Raw genomic sequence first — 19,780 nt, 5'->3', positions numbered from 1 at the left:
TACACCAGTTGGCAAAAAATTTTCAGGAGGAAGTGTGATTTTTAAATTGTTATCCCTTTAACTAAACAACCTATTTCCCTGCACAAAGATCTAAGCTTTAGGAACAAAATCAGCCAAATGTCAGTAATCACTCATGCAGTCTTTTCACCAAGAAATATTTTCCCATAATTAACAAATGAGCAAAAGCAATGTAGTGTTTAAACAAATTAGTAAAACTGTTACAGTTATTTTGCAAATAGAAACTGTTTAGTCAAATGCTAAAGGGTTCCAAAAGGACTAAACCAACAGCAGACAAAGCAATGTGACCTTGCAAAAGCTTCCTTTTGTAGAATGATAGATATCTGAGAGACTGCAAAACCTGCCATGCCCTAAGGATCACACAGGGCAGAAATGGTACAGCAGCAGGTTTACAACATAGCTATGCTGTCACATGAGAATCCTCAGCTCAAGGATGTTCTCAGAACTGCTACCAGAGCAGACAGAGACTCTCCCGATTTGTCACCGCACCAGTTTTACACTAGCATAACCCAATTGTCTGCAGTTGAATTGCACCAATACAAATCAGAACATGGCATTGGCACGGCTATGTGACACAGGGACAAATGTTTGACTATCTCCTGATTTCAGCAGGGCAGCAATTCCACGAAGTGGCAGATTGTATCATTTCTAGTGATCACATTTATTAACCGGCTATGCAAGAGATTTACGAGGCTTGGGGCTGCAAAGGGAAATAGTGAAATTGGAGGACGACAGTTGCATTTACAGATGATTATACAGATACCATTTTCTTAGGGAAGTGATTTTTGAAAGACTGCTCATCTCCGGGATCAGCAAAATTCAACAGGTACTATGCATGACTCAAATGTAGCCAACATGCATTTCAAAACTGCATAAATAAGATCTATTTATTCTTTATTTTAGTTTAATTCTTTCTTTTGCACAGTTTTAGCCTCCAAGATAGGAGAGTTTTAAACAGATGACAGTGGGGAAAGATTGTGTCTCTACACTCTGCTTAATTATGTTTCAATAAAATGGAGCTAGTGCAATATGAATACAAAGAGTTCTGTCAGGTTTGATGCTACAATCTAGTTTCCATGCAATTCTCCAATACTTAATTAGCTGAATTCCACTGCTGTCCATTAAACACTTTAAAGGTAGGAAAAATCTACAGCTCCCAAGAGCTTAAAGGCTCAGTACTATACAAATCCAGCTAACAGAGGGCAAATCTTACCTTGTCTGCTTGGAAAGGGATTAGCTTTGTGTAATGTTACCTCAAAATACACAAATTAGTGTTTACAGTAAAGCATATAAATCTCCTAGCAAACCTCAGTAAGTTATATAATCATTAAGAAGGTCCCAAGTACATTTACTGTATGGCTAAACTAGCAAGTTTAAGAACTTGGGTTGAGAAGTAGGGAGTTCAGTGCTTTCCACACTGCAGGTCTGACTGTGGTGCAGTTAAACTTTATCCAGTTTTTTTTTTTTAATTCAAAAGTTATTTTTGTTTTACTTAATTCATACACACTCAAATATACAAACATCTCGCAAAAAGTGGAAGGATGCACATGCAGAAAGTAAAGCAAGTTTAGCTTTTAGACATTTTAATCTGTTTGAGGCCTAACAGACACACTGATCCTGTCATAGAGTTTAATTACTGTACTACCTATATGATTAGGGCCAGAGATGGACAGCAGCCCCTGGTTTACTGGTGTCCACGTAAGACTCTTCATATGTTGCTGAGCATCCTCTATGATCTTTTGCCAAGTATTTAATGAATAATGCCATGATGCCTCACCCAGAACAAAGAGAAACGGTAAGGCTATACCTGAGGAGTCTGCTCAGATCTATCTATACTGGCCTGCTGAACCCAGGTTTGTGAGTTCAATCCTTGAGGGGGCCACTTAGGGATCTGAGGCAAAAAATCAGTACTTGGTCCTGCTAGTGAAGGCAGGGGGCTGGACTCCATGACCTTTCAGGGTCCCTTCCAGTTCTATGAGATAGGTATATCTCCATATATTATCTGCAGAAGGGATGCATGCGCGGTGAGCGAGTTAAACCCCAGCACTGAATCAGACCCTCACCTCTCGTGAGCATTGAAAACGAAATGCATTCCATATCTAGACAGAAAGCAGCCTAATATAATGCAGTGACCAGCAAATAGTGGAGTAAATAATTCAAAACAAGGGGTTAAAGAGGGCAACTTTCCTTTAGTTTTGCATCTGAGCTACTTACACTGTGTGTGTGTTAGAGCAATCCTGGGATTCGCTCACAAAAGGTTCCTGGCGAGCTGCCTACCCAGCCCCACAATACTCTATTCAGCTTTAGTGTGATTCATAACATTTTTCATCGTAAAGATAATTACTGCTAGTCAAAATGTTACTTTGTCAACAACAACAAAAGGCTTATAAAAATGGTGGCTGTTACTACCCAGTAAAATTACAAATAATTTGTAACAAACTATTGTAGTGTCAAAATAAAACCAAATTAAAACTCCTGATTTAGAATTCCAGTCAACTGTACTTAAAGCAGAGTCAGGCTGGTGTATAAAAACTTTCCTTTCAGTATTGTGAGGGGCCTGCTGGAATGCCCTGCCCTGGAGCTTACCCAAAGCTAATCTCCAAAAACATCAGCCTGGAGATGTTCCATTCACTCAGGAACTCGCTAAGGTATCTTCATCTTCCAACTCATAGTAACTGAAAGTCATACAGGAGACGTACTTTGCTCTCCAGTCTGGGGGAGCGAACAGTGCACTGCAAGAGGTAAATAAATGCTTCTTGAGAATCCCTTATTTCCTCTTAATCACTGCACCTAAGATTTTTGGAAGAGCTCTCCCCCATTATGTTCAAATACCAGGGAAACAAGTAAACTGTTTTAACAACTTCATGGTTTTCAAAGACAATACAGGGTAAGTCCAAGGCCAAGACCTCATTAGGACCAATAACCCCAAATTAGCACATTAATCCTTAACCCAGTACTAAGCAGCATACGGGTCTTTAAAAGTCCTACTCTTAGGCCTGGACTACACCTAAAAAACTTAGGTCATCCTAGCTACCTCACTCGGGGTTAGTTAAGTTGACCTAACCCCTGTAAAGAATTCTTCGTTGATCTAGCTACTGCCTCTGGAGGGGATGAATTTGCTACAGAGATGGAAAAACCCCTTCTGTCACTGTAAGGTGTGTGTACAGCAGGCGTTACCATCACACAAATATTAAGTGTAAATTTAAATTGCAAGTAATTACTGACCAATGTGAGAAAAGCTACGTGATGTAAAACCACAATTTTAGATACATTTTTACAAGACACAAAAAGCCCCCTGCTCTTCCACTTATAATAGAAATAACTCTACAGAAATGACAGAACCTGAATAAGGCTAAGATTTAGTCACGGGAATTTTTGGTAAAAGGTCATGGACAGGTCACAGGCAATAAATAAAAATTCACCCCCCATAACCTGTCCATGACTTCTACCAAAAATACCTATGACTAAATCTCTATTTCTGGTGCCCGGGGCTCTGGGGGGGACCTGTGCTGGGGGTTGACTGCCCCCCAGCTGCTGGTCCCAGGGATCGCTCTCTGGCCAGCCTCCAAACGCCCAAGGGCTGCTGCTCCAACTGCCCTGGGACTGCTGCTATCCGAGTGGTCCCCATGGCACTCCCAGGACTGCTGCTCGGGCATTCTCCAGAGCCACCCACATCAGACTCTGTCCCTGTGACCAGCTGCCCGGTGCCTCCCAAGCAGCGGCTGGTGCTGAATCCATGACTTCCGCGATCTCTGTGAAAGAATCACAGCCTTAAACATGAACAATGTGATTTATCACCGGTGAACTAGACTGTAGCCACTAGAAGTCTACAGATATTTGACATTGTTTTGGAACAAATGTGAAACAACCCCAAAGGCAAATGCTATTCGCATCAACTTGACAAGGCCCCTTGAAAGAAACATCTTCACTAAAAGATAGCCATCCAGTTCTGACTCACTGTCATAACACTGCCTAACATAACTCACTGCAGTTCTCAAGCATGACAGGCCACTAAAATCCTGCTCACAGAACACAAAATAGTAGGAAGGCATTTAAATGACCAGTTGCGAGTTTCTTTGTCCACTAAGGGCTAACATTTCCCTTTTTACAACACCAGATGACCAACTAAACATTGAAGTCCATTCTTTCCACAGTAAAGTAAATACAAGAGGGCCCAGGACACAGACACATGCGCGGAGAGCAGAGACAGTGATCTAAAACAAAGGTTTCTTTTTATTGTAGATTTCATCACCTCCCTCCATCACTCCCACACTCATTACTAATCCAGAGGCAATAATGTAGGCTTGGTCTACACTGGCAACTCACGTCCCTGTAATTTGTCACTCTCAGGTGGGGAAAATCCACACTCTGGAGCAACATAATTATACCAACCTAATTCTTGGTATATACAGCACCATGTCAACAGGAGGCCTTCTCCCCTCCACACAGCTACCACTTCTCGGGGAGATGGAGTGCCTACACCGACAGGAGAACTCTCCCATCAGCGTTCGGAGTGTCTTCAGTGAGTGGGGCAGATGCACTGCTGCAGAACTGTAGGTGTGGACAAGCCCTTAATGAAGGCTAGACTGACAATGCCTTGGTTCTTATCAAAATAAAGACACACTTTCCTCCACTAGATAGTCATGGATTATCTGCTCATGAATGAATTTCTGCCAGTAAAGAACAAAAACCAGCCTGCAAATGAATCATTAATATACCTTTTAGCTTCCTGTTCAGTATTTCAGATCTTCTTCCTCCTCTTCTGTGTATTAAGCCAATGGGACAGTCGACTATCTTGTCAGCTCGGTAGACATTCAAGACCCAAGTGCTCTTCTCCCAGATCTTCTGCCCTCTATAGAGGAAGATATTGCCCGCTCATCACATGACATAAAACTGACAATTCATAATCTGACAGTTAATAACTCTCCCAAAAGTCCACAGAAAATATAAAAAGTAGCAACTTGAGACGTTTTAATCCTTTGAAAACTCAAGGGGAGCATTCAATTAAAATATAAAATTAGGACACATCTTAAAGGCATTCCAAATCTCCATAGAGCTATCTATAATAGGTTACTTTGATATATATATGCATATATTCCAGTACTAAAACACTCTTCCAGCTAAAACTGTTTAATGCCACAAAGGAAAGGACAAGTAATTTAAAGACCACAGGCTTCCATTTAATGGGTCATGCCTCTGTTCACCAGACCTACTTTCCAATTTCTAGTCATCTAAAAAACCCCCAACAGCTAACATTTTCATCTTTTCAACAAGACTTTGGGATGCCTTTTAAAAAGAATTAATCCGAAGTGTCGTAGCCCTCCATTTGTAGTGGATGCCACACATTTCTCTTTCCAAGTTATTAAAAGCTCAGACTCTGCAATCAGATCCACATGGACTGAACATGTGTGCCTGTGAGGAGCCTCACTGACTTCACCAAGGCTCTGCATGGGTTAAAATGGTCTATCTGTGCAGCTCCAAATGGAAGATCAGGAACAATGTGAGTACCTGAGTGATGCGTATTTGCATTAGTCCTTTTTATCTATATTGTATAAATATTAATAGCCAAAACGCAAGCCACTGAGGCTGTACAAGTTATCTTCAGTAGTGCTTATTTGTGCAAACTCTGCCTGTTCTTCTCTAACACCCAGAAGTCTTTTAAAAAGTTATTTCCTTTAAAAACAAAAACAAACGGGACAGACATAACTTTATAACTAGTATCCCCACAGCTTTGTAATTTCACATTTTCCTAGTGAATTTCAGAATGGAAATAATGTAAATAAGGAGGCTTAATTTAATTCTTCCATTAGAAAAGCAAGAACGTGGCTTTACTCCATGTTAAGGAGCAGGAAGGAACTCAACACACTCAGAACATAAACCCATTTTATTCACCCTTTTTAGTAGATTTTAAAAGTTGCATTTTTATAGCCAGGCTCACTTCCTCCTCACAAAAGAATGAATTCTTACTCCCTTTCAAAGCACTTCAGGTTGGGTTTTTGCCATCCATGTTTTTCCACGCAGCAAGTGAATTAGCTGGCCCAGCAGTCTAGAGCTGCATCACTACACGCTGCCACGATGGAGATCACAGGCCAGAGTCCTCACTCTGCAAGCTGTCAGGAGACAACATGCTTAACCTAGGGGTGGATCATGAAGCAGGGAGCCAGTTCCCTGAATTATTTTTAATGAACTCCTCTGGGCTGTCACAGGCAGTGCTCTGAATGGCATTGATAGGCTGCAGACAAAACCACTTCTAGCCCTCCAAAGAGAGAGGGTGATGTATGCCCCTAGGAAGGGAGATGTGAGGGGATCCTCAAAGACCTCATAAGAAGTATTGCAGACAAGTTACTGCACAACTCCAGTACCCTGTGCTTGAACAATGTGACCAGAACATGCTTCTTTAAGCCTTTTACATATCAAAATGTCACTGGAAAAGCTATTACACCCCGGCTGATTTTGAACCAGAACATACTAAGACAACAAGCTCTTCCTCTACCACATTAAGCTAGTGTTTGGAAAGCACTGTACCTTATAAACAGAGATGAAGTGGTAAGTATTACACACAACATCCAATCAATGCCATGAGGATGCTCTGTGGCTCGGGAGGACAGACTGGACTAAGGGTCACAGTTTCACTCATCCATATCGACCAATTGGGGCAAGGTTTGAATTGTCCCTTCGGCAGAATTGATGATTTGAAAAGACTGATATGAGGATAAATAATGGATTCTGAGCAAGACATGACAGACTAGAGAGAAATCTTCAAAAAAGAACATAACCCCATTTTTAAGTGGTTAGACAGGTACATCGCTTTACCTAAACCCAATGTTAAGAAGCACAAAGCAGTTCATGCAGGGCCACCGGCAAACGTTAGTGCTTTTAATACAGCTCTAACACAATATTCAACAAGGCATTAGTAAAGTTTAGACTACAGCAGCCAAGCGGACTATCGCCAGCTTCCATAGACTTATAATACAAACATAGGCAGGAAATGAGATGGTCACAAGGTAGAAATAAGTTTAGTGCCAAAAGGGAATGTCAGTGGGAATTAACTGTGGGGGAACAAACAGACAGCAAGGCTACAGTGAAAGTGAATGGGCAACACTGTAGTCCTGGCACAATAGCAACCTGGAGCTTCACAACCTCTGACCCCCAACCACTGGCTGGTGGAGCAGAAGGGTTTTATACCGTAGTTGATTTGACTCTATCCTGTTTTCTAATCAGAGGATGACACTTGGTCCCAGGAAGTGGATGCCCAAGCCTGCCTGGTCATTAAAATTAGGAAGTGTCTCTTCTGTATGTGGAACTACATACCCTGGTTATTCAAATCTGAAAAGGAGAAAAGAGAGCGGACTTGATGGGAAACACTGACTGCAGTACTCTACAGCTGCCACTGGGGACTTTGTGTCTCTATTCACCTGCTCGGCATGATTCCCATACACTAAACTACATCTTTCAAAACATGAGCGTCTACAACTAGGACATACATGACTGGACAGCAGTAACCCAGCAACACCAGTTGTGTCACCATGTGAATTCTGGCTCTTCCAGTAAGGGAACAGTATCCCTTGAAGAGGGTTCTTCAGCAGGGGATGCTAAGAAATTAATTTAATTAGGAAAAATATAATAGTTATACTAGAGCTGCTGCTATGGAAGAATGAGTCAGCCAACTTAAAGGACATGCCCTTCACATCCCTGAAATACCCAAAGTCTAGCCAGCTAACACTCGGACCTGGCTCAGCAGAAGCAATTATCCTCAGGTTGCAGAAAAAATTATAAATTTACCTCCCAGATAACAAGTTGTCTCCTGTCATATCCATATACCAAAAGATATGGCCATTCATATGACACTCACTGGGAGGCTGACACCTGGGGACAAGAACTGAGAAGCCAATTCAAAATCTCAGTTCCCTGAACGATGGAAGACCAACTGCACTCATTTTCTAGGTGAATAGGGGCAGTAACACCAAAGTTGGCTTCATCCAGTCCAGCACTACTGTTAACACAGGTCTAAAATAAAGCCAAATGGCAGATTTGGTCTGAACTGAAGTAGAGAATGGGTTAACCCAGAAAGCAAAAAACACTTGTTTACTAGGGGCAGCAAAATACTAAGTCTCTAAAACACACCAGTATATATTTTACAAGCACTTTTCATAATGTGTATTTTTCCTATACACATTAAATCTATGTAAACTGAGCCATAAATATTCAATAATTAGATGCTACTCTTTTTCAGCAGTATTAAGTGTTTGGGAGATCTGATTAAAAACTGTGATTAAGATGGACTAAAATACAGGAAGTATCCCACAGCAGAAAAAAAAAGTTTGTCAGTACAGGATTTAAACATGGAAGTGTCAGAAATTGTGAGGTCAATATTTTCTTTCTATCTGCTCTCCTTTCCCACCTGCCATTCCCCATTTAAGAACAGGAAACTGACTCTCCTGCTCCTAACCCTGCTCGCAGACAATGCACAGAACTGCCAACTTCAACTGCTAAACGTAGGATACAAAACTCAGTCCAAATTAATAGATGGTGCGGAGAGAAGAGGACATTTCCTATTGCACATGTTTTTCCAAACTCTGTATCCTATAAAAGTTAGCTGAAGTAATTACACATCCAACAGTTACAATGATTATCATGGAATAAAAATATATATATATATTCTCAAGCAGCAAAACCGACACAATGTTGAAAGGGAAAGGGCTGCCATTAGTATGAATTTTTCCAGGGGGGCAAATTCATGCATCAGAAAGATCTGACATTTATTTTGTGACCGTTGTGACAGGATGAAGGTTTGCAACCCCTAGCAGGACTTATTAATATTTCTTAGTCTTGCAGAATGTGGAATCACACCACCAAGAATGTAATAATTTTAGATGATCAAAAGCCCGTAGGAGAAAGTAAAGGCAAAGAGCAAATGCCTAGACAAGCTTAATACAATTAAGTAATATTACTTTGTTTCTTTGCACTACCTTCCCTCCAAGATGCTCAGAGCACATTACTAAAGTTAATTAAACCAGCAAACCCATTTGATAAGCAAGTGTTATTTTCCTAGATTGTAGATTAGCCTACTGAGGCACAGAAGATAACTAGATTTTGAAAAAGAACTGCATGTACAATATACTGCCTATGACGGTGGTACTTCCAGTTCTCCCACTATGACACCTCTTACTGATGCTCAGTTTCCCCTGTCTATAAATCAAGGATAATACAAATCAGATAACTGGCAGTTTCGGCTCACAATTATTCTGTTTCATGCGCCAACAGTAGCTGCTGCCCAAGTAATCATACAGACGGCTTTTTGTCAAAACCAGGCAACTTCTCTAAAGTCACACAAACTGTCAGTGGCAGAGCTGGAAGATAATGCAGGAGTCCTAATGCCCAGTACTCTGCCATAATCACTAAATGACATTGGCTCTGGTATGAGGGAATGAAAGCTAAGAGTCTAGGTCCCCAATACAAGCCCAACACTGGTCACTAGCCAAAGGGAATAGACTATTACCTGGGTGCAATAGGTAGGGTGGCATTTACTGCTGAAGATGGAGCTGTGGGTAATGCTGCTGCTGGAGGGTGAGGAAGATGAATCCCTGGTGAAGGGGTAATTAGGGAACAGAGACTCTTAACAGCTAGAAAGAGAAATTACTTATTGTGTCATCAGTCATTCCCCCTGGGGCCAATACAAGGATTCGCTTTTCTACAATTTCCAGAGTTCTGTCCAATCTGGTTTGAAATGTCATAAGCAATGGGAGTCCCATGTCCGTTGGCAGACTGTTCCACAGCAACACAGCTCACTGGCAAGGAGTTTTCACTGTAATTCAGTCTATTTTTCCCTCCCATTGCTTCTAGTCATACTCCCAATGTGGCACTCTTTAAATATTCATAGGCTGTTATGTCCCTAACCTCAGTCATCTCTTAGTCAAGCTATGAAGAATTAGTTCTTTTAACTTTTTCCTTATGAGTCAACCCCTACAGCCTCAATCATTTTTGTTGCTCTTCTTAGAGCTCCCTGAAATTTTCCACTCTTTCTGGTAATGTAACCAGCCATTAGCACAGCAGCCATCACACAAGAGCCATATGGAGCCTCCCTGCTCACTGCACTATGATATTATGCCCGTGCAGCCTAGTACTAGGATGTCCTGTTTTGGCTGCCATATGTCACTCCAAACCGATGTCTAGTTTGCAGTTCACTCTCCCCCTTAAGCTCTCCTCAGGTTTCTGTCTCCCATTGAATGTACACACTGACAGTTACTTTCCTTCTCCTCAACTCCAAGAAGCAGCCTATTTTCCTGTTATTTCTTGCCTATGTATCCAGAGCCTCTTTAATAGTTCTCTATCCTCTCAACGTAGTATTAGCTGCAAATTTCATTAGTGGACCCTTCACTCCTGCCAAGTTATTAATGAAGACGTTAGTGAAGGACAGACCTAACACAGCGCACACACACACACCCCTGCCCTGGCTCCACAGACTGCTGTTGAGCATCGCTCTCTGTTCACGGGCTATGAGCCAGTTTCCAGTGCTCACCACAGCCTCCTGCCGGGCTGGCCGGACTTGGCTTGCAGATAAAGTGTCACACGATCACAGAGGATTCTGCTGCGAGAACAGCACATGGGCTCGGCTCGCCTGGCAGGGTTTCCTACCCCCCCCCCGGGGCTCCCCCCTGGAGACGCTCAGTGACGGGAGAGGAGCCGAGGGCAGCTCCCTGCTCCAGGGTGACCCCCCGTAGGAAGAAGGGCTGGCCCCGGGGAGGGGGGGCGGATCCTCCTGCCTCAGGGAACGGGGCAGGGCATGAGGAGTCCCCGCTGCAGGCTCAGAGCCGGGGGACGCCGCGCCAGGCAGGCCCGCGGCTGAGGCAGGACACGCGCGGGAAGTCTTATTGCGGGGGGGTCGCTGCTCCAGAGGCTGCGGGGGGGGGCCCGCACTCACCCTGATCCAGCTGCGGCTTCTTCACCCGGCGCCTCCGGCTCCTGCTGGGCACGAGCCAACCCAGAACTGGAGGGAGGCGGGCAATTCTCGCCCACTCCACCTACCGGAAGTGACCGATGATATCATCACTTCCTGCGCGCCTCCCGGAAGTTGTTCTCTACATCACTTCGGCTCAGGCCGGAAAATTCGTGCTCGATTTTTTTCCGCTTTATATTTAATTTTCCTTCCCGTTGGCCGTTGATGACGTTTCAAGGAGATGCTACATCCCGGATTAAATAATTTGCGATTGAGACGTGCGCGTGACGTCATAGGCAGGCGACGATTGTTGGGGGAAAGTGGCCGGAAGTGCCTCAGGCTCGCGCGTGGTGGGTAGGTGGCAGCGGGCTCGGTGGTGCGAACGGAAGGCGGGTCTCAGGTGAGATGACACAGCTTCCTGTTCCCTCGCCCCAGGGGCCCTGGGCCTGGACGGGAAGTGGAGCAGAGCGGCCTCGTCTCTAATGAAAGGCCCCTTTCCGGGGGGGCGGCCCCGGCATCTCCCCAGCGTGGGGGGGGGCATGAGACACTGACAGGCTGTGCCTAGGGTGGTGACTGGTCTCCGCGGCCCATGTAGGCTGGGGTCCCTGGTACCCGGGGCCTGTGAGACACGCGGAGATGGGAGCAGGGTTGCCAGCTTCTGTCAGCACAAAACCGAAAACCCGACCCTGCCTCGGCGGCTCGCTCTCCCCCACCCTCCACCACTTTCACTGGGCTGGGGGTTGGAGTGCGAGAGGCGGTGAGAGCCCTAAATAGGGCTGCGAGCTCTGGGATGGGGCCAGAAATGAGGGTATCAGGGTGCGGGAAGGGGGCTCCCTGCTGGGAAGGGGGGGGGTGAGGGCTCCGGCTGGGAATGCAGGTTCTGGGGAGGAGGGATTCGGGGTGCAGGAAGGGGGCTCCTTGCTGGGAAGGGGGTGGTGGTGAGGGGTCCGGCTGGGAATGCAGGCTCTGGGGAGGAGGGATTCGGGGTGCAGGAAGGGGGCTCCTGGCTGGGGCTGAGGGATTGGAAATGTAGGAGGGGGCTTTGGGTTGGGGTGTGGGAGGAGTAAGGGCTCTGGGCTGGGGGTGTTTACCTCAGGTGGCTCCTCATCAGCAGCACAGCAGGGCTAAGGCTGGCTGCCTGCCTGTCCTGGGGCACTGCGCTGCACCCTGGAAGCAGCCAGCAGATTCAGCTCCTGCAGGGGGACAGGAGGCTTTGCAGCATGTGCTGCTTTCACCTGCAGCCACTCCCCCTCCACCCTTGCTTCCATTTGCTGCAGAGCCAGTGTTTGGGATGGGGGCAGTGCATGGACTATCATGGCCCCCCACCTAGGAGCCGGACCTGCTGGCTGCTTCTGGGGCACAGAGTGGTGACCCAGGACAGGTAGGGACTAGCTAGCTGTTCTTTCTCTAATCACTAGATCTGTTTATATAGCATGGTCTGGACTGTGGGGAAACTGTGCACACAATGCACTGGAACTTGGATAGAGAGAAACTTTCCTTATATTGAAGGAGAACAAAATATCTCAAATTGTGACACTGGATCATAAAGTGCAGAGAGTGATTCTGGTTATATTGAATGTTCTGTGGAACAAGAAACATGACCTCACTATAAAACTATTTCTGTGCTCCAGATCTTTATAGTCTGTTGCAGCTTCTCCCCATTGCCTACTAAAGCAAATAATGCTTTCTGGCCATGAATCATAGAATATCAGGATTGGAAGGGACCTCAGGAGGTCATCTAGTCCAACCCCCTGTTCAAAGAAGGACCAATCCCCAGACAGCTTTTTGCCCCAGATCCCTGAATGGCCCCCTCAAGGATTGAGCTCACAACCTGGGGTTTAGGAGGTTAATGCTCAAACCACTGAGCTATCCCTCTCCCCCCCTAAGCCTCACATACAGTTGATTTGGGTGTTTTTTTTACATTTCCTCAAGTAGAGCAAGATTTTGGCTGCAGAATTTCTTTCGAACAGTGCATTTCCTGGGGATGACTGCTCCATTCAACATTATTGCCACAAAGCAAACTGAGAAAAAAGCATAGTTCATGTCTGGTGTCCACTGAACTGTGACACTAGAATTTGCTGTTTATGAACCACATAGCATCATACTACCGTGAGGCTTGCCTGCCCACAATGACCTAACTTTCAGTGGTGCTGAGCACTGCAGCTCTCATTAATTTAAAGTATGGTTGTCGCTGCTGGGCCTCTCCAAAGATCAGAAAAGAGGCATAATATGATTTCATGTTTATCTCACTAGCACCAGCTCCAATCTGTTCTGTAAATATTTACTAAGTATATGCAAATAAACTTTTTCTCAAATTACCAGCTCTATAAATGCCACATGGAATCCAGAAGTTGTTCTGAGTTCCTTCTGGCTTGTGCCTCATCAGCAATGAGAATTTTGCAATCAGAACTTAACACTTTTGTTGATGTGTGAGTAAGAATAATCTGAGGCACTAGAGGAGGCAGATAGGGAGAACAGAAGTTCCCAGTCTCATAAGTACATGAAAATGGAATAGTTTCTCCACTTATGAATGTCCTTTTGTTTCTCAGTGATAAAGAACTGTCATGATCCCAGAAAGCTAAAAAAACCCTAAAGATATTATAAAATGTTAACATGTTATACATTCTCACCTGGATGAGTATCCTCTAATAGGAAGCCATGGGGACTAGGATTCAGGAGACCTGTATTCTGATAACTACAGCGTCCCATGCTGTATGGTGGTGCTCCAATGAAAGGTGTAATGTAAAATGAAAAGATTATCTTAATAAAACATATCCTAACATCTCTTTTGTTTTAGTCAATCTCCCAATCTCCTACTATGGATTCTCTCTTTAAACCGAGTGTCCTCAGCGTAATTGCAGGAGTCGCATGTGGAGTATGCCTGGGCTGGGGCATTCGTGGGCGATTCTTTAGACCATCCAGAGCCAAAATGCCTGTGTTTGCAAATGAGCTGGGGAATGAAGCCAGTATTATGGGAGAGTCTGGAGAATACAAGATGGTGCTGATAGTCCGTAATGACTTAAAGATGGGAAAGGGTAAAGTAGCAGCACAATGTTCTCATGCTGCAGTTTCTGCCTACAAGCAAGTTCAACGAAGAAATCCTGAGCTCCTTAAACAGTGGGAGTATTGTGGACAGCCAAAAGTGGTTCTCAAAGCCCCTAATGAAGAGTCGCTAGTTCAACTCCTTGTTGATGCTCAACAGCTGGGACTGACTGTGAGTATAATCCAAGATGCAGGTCGTACTCAGATAGCACCAGGCTCCCGGACTGTACTAGGGATCGGACCAGGACCAGCTGATGTAGTGGATAAAGTTTCTGGCCATCTCAAACTCTTCTAAGATGGAGAACAAGCCTAAGTTTTATTGGAGCAATTGTATCCTTCAGCACCAAAGTAATGGGGATAAAATCCAAGCTGTTTTCATTTCTATGGTTCTGCTTTAGTAAAAATAAAAAGCATGTCTATCTTTAGACCTTTTCTTGCCTAGTATGGTCACTTTGTTTCTCTAACGGCTGGGATCAGCACAATGAATTGCAAAGGAAGAGCAATCCTAAAATTCTCCTTTGGAGGGAGTGGAACACAAATCCTGAACCAAACAGATGGCACCTAAATGTCTGAGACCTAAAATAGTGCCTTTTAGGAGATTGCAGAAGTGCAGTAACCCTGGAACTGTAACATAGCTTACTTTTACAACCTAAAATACCACCTTATGTACTGCAACCATTTCAGCCATCTCTAGCATGAAATACAACTGTTAAATAGCAGCAAAGAATCCTGTGGCACCTTATAAACTAACAGACGTTTTGGAGCATGAGCTTTCGTGGGTGAATACCCACTTCTTCAGATGCATCTGAAGAAGTGGGTATTCACCCACGAAAGCTCATGCTCCAAAACGTCTGTTAGTCTATAAGGTGCCACAGGATTCTTTGCTGCTTTTACAGATCCAGACCAACGCGGCTACCCCTCTGATAACTGTTAAATAGCATGCAACACCACTTTAAAACAAAGGGAAAAATCCAGTATCCAACAGAATTTGCAGGGCAAATGGTAGGTGGGTAAGATGTCACTACCCATGCTGAAAGAGCAAACCTAACCCCACAATTCTTTGAAAGAGTACCAAGCAATGTTGGACAGTGGGAACTTGTTAAGAGCTTGACTTTAAGCTCAGCAAACCAGAATGAAGAAAGGTTCTGTGACCAATTCAGCAGAGTTTGTTTCCTTTGCCACTAAGGTACTTAAACAGTCACATTCTCTTCTCAGTTCCACATATAAGGCAGCTGAAAAAAAGATAGGTTCTGATTTCCTTGGAGACTAGCATGTTGGAACAGGTCTGAGGTCACTGATTCCTTCCCTCCCCATCCAATATCTGGGTGTTGTGTTTTGGCTTGCCCTGTGCCACCAGGGCTAACTGCAAATTAAATGTTTTAGAAGAGTATCTAGAAAATAGCTCCCTTAATAGTTTGAGGCATGCACTTGGGGAGATGAAATAACAGTAGAGCTATGAAACCATAACTGTGAGCACATTAGCAACTGTCTACATGAAACATTTATGCAATAAATCAACTGATGCAACATCATGTAATCAAATAAGACTGAAGCTCAACTCCAATTGCAGCCTTCGATCCTTGCCTTTAAGAAAATAGTGAAAAGCAAAAGGTGGCCTTTGATGTAGGGTGCAAGCCATGTTATTACACTACCCCCTGCTGGTTGGCTTGTGTAATGGTACTTGGATTGAAAGGAAATTGGAACACTGCCAACCAAGGTAAGCCTCTCTCTACCGTTCCTTGTATCACGTATCAGTACTAACCAGAAATTAATGTGAAAATTATTGGAGGGTGGATGTACCTTGCACCCCATTTCCCCCTTTGTTGAGGATTATTTTTTGACTCTTCATTCCTTTGGGTTTGTTTTTACTAGGAAAAGTGGTCATGTGTAGGCTGGATTTAGCTAACTAAAACCAATCTGTGACTTTTTCCTGGTGTAGGTTAAGGGTAACACCTTTTGCTGGTCAAGTTGTAGCATAGGGTAGAACAGCCCCAGAAAATGGAGCAAGAGGCATTCTATTGAATCTATACTAAGGAAAAGGTTGAATTTTGTCCATGCTGCTAGAGCAGCAACCTGTGTTGTAATTGATCATAGTTTTGATGACCAGGCTGTGGTCACTGGGAAAACTGCCCTTTAGTGGTTAAATTAATTCTTGAAAGTGAGGTCTTGGGGGAGAGTTAAGGTAATTGCTCATTGTTTAAAAGTCTCAGGAGGGGGGAAGCACAGCAGTGCTTTCTAAATGTAATCTAAATGGGGGGGGGGGGAAGAGAATGAGACAGTGGATGAGTTTAGGCCAGTCACTTTTTCTAAATTAGTGGCAGAGGTAAGAATAGGAGCTGTCTCTTGAGTCACCATCCCAGTGCCATATCCCCTGCAGCATGTCACAAGGGGGCTCTTAGGAGATTGCTCTGGGTGGGGAAACATATGGCTTAGTCAACCTAGCTAGCTCAAAAGGTAATTGTGTAAGGAAAACACTAAGTGACTTGCAGAGGGACTTTAGAGTTCTGATATTCAGAAACAAGCTATTCTGCGAGCACAGAACTTGAGGCAGCATTGAACACAAGGCTATATTGCAAAGGTAAATGATAAATTTGTGCTTAAGGCATTGATCTAAGCCTTTGTAAAATGTGGAAAGTGCTTTGAGATCTACCACTAAAAAGTGCTAGCAGAACTAGAGATTACTTGACAGTCAGGACTTTGTGGACAGAGGGCCTCCCTGATGTGGGCATAGAAGCCTTCCCTAGTTAGATTAGGGATAACTTGCTGGAACTTCCCTTCATGTTGAACTTACAGGGACAGAACATAACTTTGCATGTGCTCTTTCACAGAGCAGCATTGCCTAATGAGTTGCTTAGTAGTTCATAGAGCTCATGTGTTAAGATTATAGAAGACAAGAAGTTGCACCATCCTCTTACCCTAAGTTAATTTAGTTGAAGCAGCATTAATTCAGTCTTCATGGGTAAAGAGGAAGAAAAATACCCAAATAAATACCTGTTTGAGGCAGCTTGTGACTAAATTTCAGCTCTAAACTGGGCCTTGATCCCCTTCTCTAATATAGTCTGTCTAGCCTGCTGTAATGATTGCTAGTTTTATGACCCTTGTCCCCACTAAAATGTAGAAAGGGGACACTTGAGAAGGCCCCAGACCACAAGCTGTTAGAAGATGCACACGTTCCTGTTGAGTGTATTTTGACTCTAGAGCAGCTCTCATCTGTGGTGGATTCAGCTCTAACTCACTTAATTATGGCTGAAGAGCACCTGGTGTGGATACAAAGTTTAAAAAGACACTAGAAGACAGGCCTTGCTCAGGTAAAGCTCAAGTATGGTTGAGAAGTGACAGAGGTAAAGCTATGGCAGGGTGCCTATAGCAGAGGTAGGAACGGTTAAATTCTTTGACAGTACTTCAAAGCCAATAAATGCTTATTTCAGACATCAAACCAGAAAGACACCCAGCCCTTCACCTGTAACTGACCCTGCAGCTGGTAAAGAATTTGCATAAGCTGCTCTCACAAGAGAGCTATGAGACAACCTGAATTCTTCCAATTGTCCAAGTTAACTGGAGAGCGTTTCAGTAGTGGTTACCAGAGGCCAGAAACCATCATAGCATAAAGACTGCAAGTAAGTTGATTTTATATTGTGATGTGAAGGTTTTAGTTTGCTTAGCAATAAGTTAAACACAGCTTTAAAAACTGCAGTGGAAGATTGAGCAGTACCTTCCATGGAAGATAAAGGTAAGTTTCTCTTGTACAGGCACATCCATTCTTGTTAGGAGGGTGGTCTCTCCACTCCCTCACCCATGACATAATTGTCTATTCAGTTCATGTTTTACAGGCACATGTGCTTTATTCCTGAAGATGTCTTGGTACAATAGATTGATGTAATGTCACTAGAAGAATGACTACATCAACTCACTCAAACAACAGTTTAGAAACTGAAGCTTTCCTCTGAAAGGTCTACATACCTATTGCAAGTGAATAGGAACCAGATCAGCTTGTTTAATCATGATTTTCACTGTTGCCATGTCCATTTGACAGGGTTAAGCAGGATAAAGTTACTGGATGGTTCTAGAGACCACTAGTGGAAGGGAGGTGTTAGTTCAGCCTCAGTTGAGTGCAGTCTCGGTGTTCTGATGGAATCTTGTTCAGAGCAGCATGTACAAGCACCTGGCAGAGTGGGTCCTATTACCACAACAGTAATAAGGAACTGTGGCGTAAACTCCCATAGGGCAGCTACAAGATGTACAAAGCAGTGGAACAAAGCAGAATCTGTAAATACATGTATAACACTGGGACAGTTTTGGGAAAGCCTGTAGTTCCTATTGCTGGACTGTGGGCCATGGTTATGAAGTACCATACTTACGTTCCCTAGTTACTAGTGGTTAGTTTTAACATGCAATATAGTCGTCTCAGGGAATTAGTTTAACAGTTTCCTTCCACTTTAAACTTACAACTAAATGTATAAGCAGTGTTCTGGGTGGTGCTTTTCTCCTTCTGAAAAGCCCCAGGCTTAACTTAAACTGAGAAAATTTGTTTTAAAAAAAAAAAGTGTCCGCTGGTGGTAGCTCAAGAGTAAGCTTATCTAGCCTCAAATTTACATAGTAAGGTAGAGTTTGTCAGATTAAAGCAGCAGAACCAAGCTTTAATATCATGCCCTTACCACATGGACCAAAACAGGAAGAGAAAAAAAATAAATAGTTCCCCTCCCAGTCAGATGTTTACTTCTAGGTTTTAAGAACCTTCTGTACACCAAAAATGGGTACAAGTTTACTCTTTACTCTTTCATTACTTGCTCTGCTCTTCATGATCACCTAGAGTTAAGAAAGGCTACCCAAACCCTTGGGAGATGGTCTGATTTGTCATGACAATTTGAGGCAGTCTAGCTTTACAGCTCCACTAAATTGAGTCTGATCATTTACAGCTATCTAGCCAGAGTAGTGTACTTTGAGCACAGATGTACATTAGTTGGGCAAACTTCCAGCTTTGGCAAATTAGCTCATCTGTACATTTTAGATGAAGCGGGGACCCAACCAAGTCTCTTGGTGCCCCTGCCATAAATACAAAATTAGGTGGCCTGCAGAGCACTCTTCTCACTCCACACTTCTGGCAAAGGCCCACCTCCACAGCAGCCCATGTAAACATGGCTTAGCACTCCACAAGTCAAGATGAGAGCCATTTTGGAGTAGAAAAGCCAATTCCAGAGCTGATGAGCCCTTTCAGAGAATGCTGTACTGCCAGCTCCTCTACTCCAAACAAAGGGTGCTCATCTGTGATAAGGAGACGGAATTGTGACAGTATGGCATTAGGAAAAGTTGTCTCAAGTAGCAAGACAATGCATGCAGTGCTTATACATCGCAACCACCTTCAGGAGTGGCTCTAGCTTTTTTGCCGTCCCAAGCACAGCAAACAGGCTGCCTTGGGCAGCTTGCCTGCTGGAGGTCTGCTGGTCCCATGGATTCAGCATACCTGCCACCGAATCCGTGGACCTCCCGCAGGCAAGCCACCAAAGGCCGCCCTTGCAGGGACCAGCAGGGCACCCCCACGCTGGTGCCTGGAGCTGCCACTGACCACCTTAAATGCAGTTTAGAAATCAAAGTAGATGCAGATTATGTAGTCCTGCTGACATGTGCCACCACTGAACCATTCCTTAATAGATGGACTGCTGCATTCTGCACCAGTTTAAGTTTTCAGATAGACTCAAGAGGCAGTGCCCTGTAGAATAAGACTAAGTTGTTACATAAAGTGACGGACTTGATTCATCAAAATGAAAGTGATAAGCAGCAAGGGAG

At 44.0% G+C, this 19,780-nt stretch overlaps 2 protein-coding genes across 8 annotated transcripts in view; one reads left to right on the top strand and one right to left on the bottom strand.

Moving 5' to 3' along the window:
• VMP1 (vacuole membrane protein 1) overlaps positions 1-11,037 on the bottom strand; it is an 83,212-nt gene extending 72,175 nt beyond the window's left edge. The window contains exons 1-2 of one of the 3 annotated variants that reach the window (XM_030536622.1): positions 10,940-11,037; positions 4,737-4,870 (exon numbers count right to left, since the gene is read on the bottom strand). The gene's annotated coding sequence lies outside the window, so the exon portion shown is untranslated. Of the gene's footprint in view, positions 1-4,736; positions 4,871-10,537; positions 10,727-10,939 lie in introns of those variants that run through there. The other 2 variants (XM_030536623.1, XM_030536625.1) reach the window with 2 other exon arrangements.
• Positions 11,038-11,087: 50 nt separating this feature from the next.
• On the top strand, positions 11,088-14,428 carry PTRH2 (peptidyl-tRNA hydrolase 2). 5 transcript variants are annotated; one of them, XR_003997001.1, is made up of 2 exons: positions 11,088-11,354; positions 12,232-12,271. XR_003997001.1 is itself a non-coding variant. In XM_030536933.1 (2 exons), exon 2 carries the CDS (start codon positions 13,773-13,775, stop codon positions 14,289-14,291), a length of 519 nt encoding a protein of 172 aa, XP_030392793.1. In that variant the 5' UTR covers positions 11,095-11,308; positions 13,752-13,772; the 3' UTR covers positions 14,292-14,428. The 5 variants fall into 5 exon arrangements, 4 of the variants coding, with proteins under 4 accessions (XP_030392793.1, XP_030392791.1, XP_030392794.1 ...); XM_030536933.1 differs by lacking the exon at positions 12,232-12,271 and adding an exon at positions 13,752-14,428 and having other exon boundaries at positions 11,095-11,308; XM_030536931.1 differs by lacking the exon at positions 12,232-12,271 and adding an exon at positions 13,752-14,428 and having other exon boundaries at positions 11,096-11,354.
• Positions 14,429-19,780: the final 5,352 nt, after the last annotated feature.

Source organism: Gopherus evgoodei, chromosome 17 (assembly GCF_007399415.2).
Source record: "Gopherus evgoodei ecotype Sinaloan lineage chromosome 17, rGopEvg1_v1.p, whole genome shotgun sequence".
NCBI lineage: Eukaryota > Metazoa > Chordata > Testudines > Testudinidae > Gopherus > Gopherus evgoodei.
Note: the sequence above shows the minus strand (reverse complement) of the source record. Positions and strands in the feature narration are given on the sequence as shown.